Source organism: Poecilia latipinna, unplaced genomic scaffold (assembly GCF_001443285.1).
Source record: "Poecilia latipinna isolate Pla-1442-1.1 unplaced genomic scaffold, P_latipinna-1.0 Scaffold3613, whole genome shotgun sequence".
NCBI classification, from domain to species: Eukaryota; Metazoa; Chordata; class Actinopteri; order Cyprinodontiformes; family Poeciliidae; genus Poecilia; species Poecilia latipinna.
This window is the reverse complement of record NW_015116229.1, coordinates 9,993-12,728: the sequence shown is the minus strand read 5'-3', so window position 1 is coordinate 12,728 and position 2,736 is coordinate 9,993. Positions and strand designations below refer to the sequence as shown.

The following is a 2,736-nucleotide window of genomic DNA, read 5'->3' as shown; positions in this document are numbered from 1 at the left end:
AAAAAAAAGCAGGAAGAGACCATAAAGCCGATAATTAAAATGAGGTCGATTGGTTTAATTTATCGTGCAATTAATTGATTTATCATTTATCATGACAGGTCTATATAAGATTAATAAACAATATTTATGACACCTGGTTAACTTGTCTTTTCCTAGCCCTTTTGGTATGATCCTTTGATTTACTCCTTTGTATCTCTAGGCAGTGCCACGACCTCAATACTTGCAAATTAGACATTTCACTTTGACCTGCTTTACTTGTGTGGAAGAGGCTGTAGATCACATACCAATTTAGCTTGTTTTCCATAATCAATCCATCGCTGTGTAGCAAAGTTGGTGGACTCAGCACAATTGAAACCGTGGTTGAAACCAGCATGATAAGCAAATGGAAAAGTCACAATGAACTGCCCAGCTTCCTGAGTGACCTAACATAACAGAAAAAAGAGAAGATGCATACTTTTTATATTCCACCTGACTTTTTTTATATAGTCAACTAAAACTATATGTTGTAACGAAGCCTCTGTTACAACAGAGGCTTCGTTGTAACAGAAACCGCAGAGACCACAGTCATCAGCATTGACATTAACTCTTTAATTAAGCAAGTTATAAGACTATTTAATTTCCCTTTGGGATCAATAAAGTATTTTTGAATTGAATCCCACATGATTTGTACTTGACTCACCCTGCAGCTACAACAACTGACAAGATGGAGCTGAAAGACATTAAGCAAAAGCTAAAAAGCAGGAGAAGATACTGCTTACTTAAATGGTGGTTTAAAAACAAAAGCAGTAAAATCTTATTTAAAATAATATAAGACACGCTTAATGTAAGCCACACCCCTTTTATTCAGCAAGCTGAAAGTGTATGACTTGTGAACAAACATGTTATCATCTCTGTGGAGATGAAAACATGGATTACCTTCTCATAATGTGGATTACCTTCTCATATGGTATACCATATTTTTTGAGGATTGAGGGTGAAATTAAAGTCATCTTGTGCCGCAAGAAGGCTTCACAGCTCTGAGCATTCCCAGGAAAGAAACCTGGAAGAGAAAGAAAAAACTTAGATATTTCAATAAAGCTAAAGCTATCCATTTGAATACTTGTGTTTGAAGAGGAACTTCCTCAGGTGAAATATCCTGTGCTGCTGAAGCTAAGGCAGTGATTTTTGTTTATATACTTAAAGTCATGCTTGTTAGTTCATTGACTCCTATAGTTTTCAAATACTGTGATATTACATCTACACTGACAGCAGTGCCCATTACAATTCATCTGCTCATACGGGGTGATCCTATTCTATTTCCTTAAATTAAACATCACACACAGACAGTTTTCATCGGCTATCAAGATGTCTGAACATCCAACCCTTACCCACTACATACTAGACATTGGTTCAGTCATCTCATTAATGCTGCTGCTGACATCATCAGACCCAGAGAAAAAACACCACAATAAATTCATCTCTTGTTTGCACTGTAACATCATCTAAAACCTGGGGACTTTCCCAGTCATCAAAGATTGTCAAATCATTAACAGCTAGATTTGTTGAGGGATAGCAAGCTCCTGGATTCATCAGGCCAAATAAACACACCTGAATGGATTAAACTCATGAGGTGAGAGTGATAACCTCATTGAGATCTACAATTTATTTTCAAGAGAGACCTGGCAAGATAGCAGTACCATTTACAAAAATTGACAACCAGATAAATAGATTCATTTAGTTTTAAAGTCGTCTACTTCTGTATCAGAATTGAACAACCTCCTCTCTTTCATCTCAACATCACTTTCGTCTCAAGGCAAATTCATGCTTCAGCTCCTGCCGTCTTCTTCATCAAGCAGCAGTCCAGCTTTTCCAAACCCGTTGGTGAAAACCAATATATTTGCCGCAGTGCAGTGTTCAAAGCGTCTGAAAAAAATAGTGGCTCGCAGTTCAGAAATTATGTTAAAGTTTACACTGAACTGTTAAAATAAAATCTTAGGATCTTTGATGAGTAAGCAAACATTCTATTTAAAAATATGATTTAATATGGTAACTGGGGTGCTGAAAAGTTAGGACAATTCCAAGGGCCCCTGACCGACAGGGGGCCCTCCACCAATTTTTTTTTTCTTTCATAGAAATTACAAAAAAATTTGGGGCCCTGTCAATTACAAAATTAATCATATTGTGTTTTCTAAAATAGTTTTTAGCAGTAAAAATCAAATGTTGCCATTCACAGTCTAAAAAACACACATCCATATTTGCCCTGAACCTTCCTGGGTCTGCATGAAATGGTTTGTTCCTGCTTGGTGCATTTGACTGTATCAGTATTCAGCAGCAGTCAGTAGAAGACAAGAACAACTGTGGCAGTTACCATGCTGCTAAGAAAAATAATAAAGTCAGATTTTCAAAAAAAAAAATAGAGATAAGAGAGAGAAAAAGACAAGAGTGTCAATTTATAACCCAGTTTTTCTCCAAGAGAGGTTAGTATACTGTTTGAGATTATCAACCATTTAGCATAGTTAGCTTAGCTACAGAATACTGTTTGCCTCCATTTCACTAGCATTTAATTAAAGAAAGAAAATTACCAACATATTCATATATTTAACTTGTCCTTTGTACCTTTTACCACTTAACATATGAGTCAGTCAGGAGCAGTTCTAACCCACGTCCTTCCTGACCCGTGCCCTCCTAAGTGAAATTAAACCTGCAGTATGTAACTCTTATAAAAAGTATTTTTTTACATATTTATTAAAACTGTCA

At 36.1% G+C, this 2,736-nt stretch overlaps 1 protein-coding gene across 6 annotated transcripts in view; it reads right to left on the bottom strand.

The window, feature by feature from the left end:
• LOC106941336 (lysine-specific demethylase 4A-like) overlaps positions 1-2,736 on the bottom strand; it is a 31,585-nt gene that overhangs the window by 19,016 nt on the left and 9,833 nt on the right. For 5 of the 6 annotated variants that reach the window (XM_015024316.1, XM_015024311.1, XM_015024312.1 and 2 more), the window contains 2 exons: positions 936-1,039; positions 285-422 (listed from right to left, as the gene is read on the bottom strand). In XM_015024316.1, coding sequence (XP_014879802.1) covers positions 285-422; positions 936-1,039 — 242 coding nt within the window. Of the gene's footprint in view, positions 1-284; positions 423-935; positions 1,040-2,736 lie in introns of those variants that run through there. The other variant, XM_015024317.1, reaches the window with a different exon arrangement.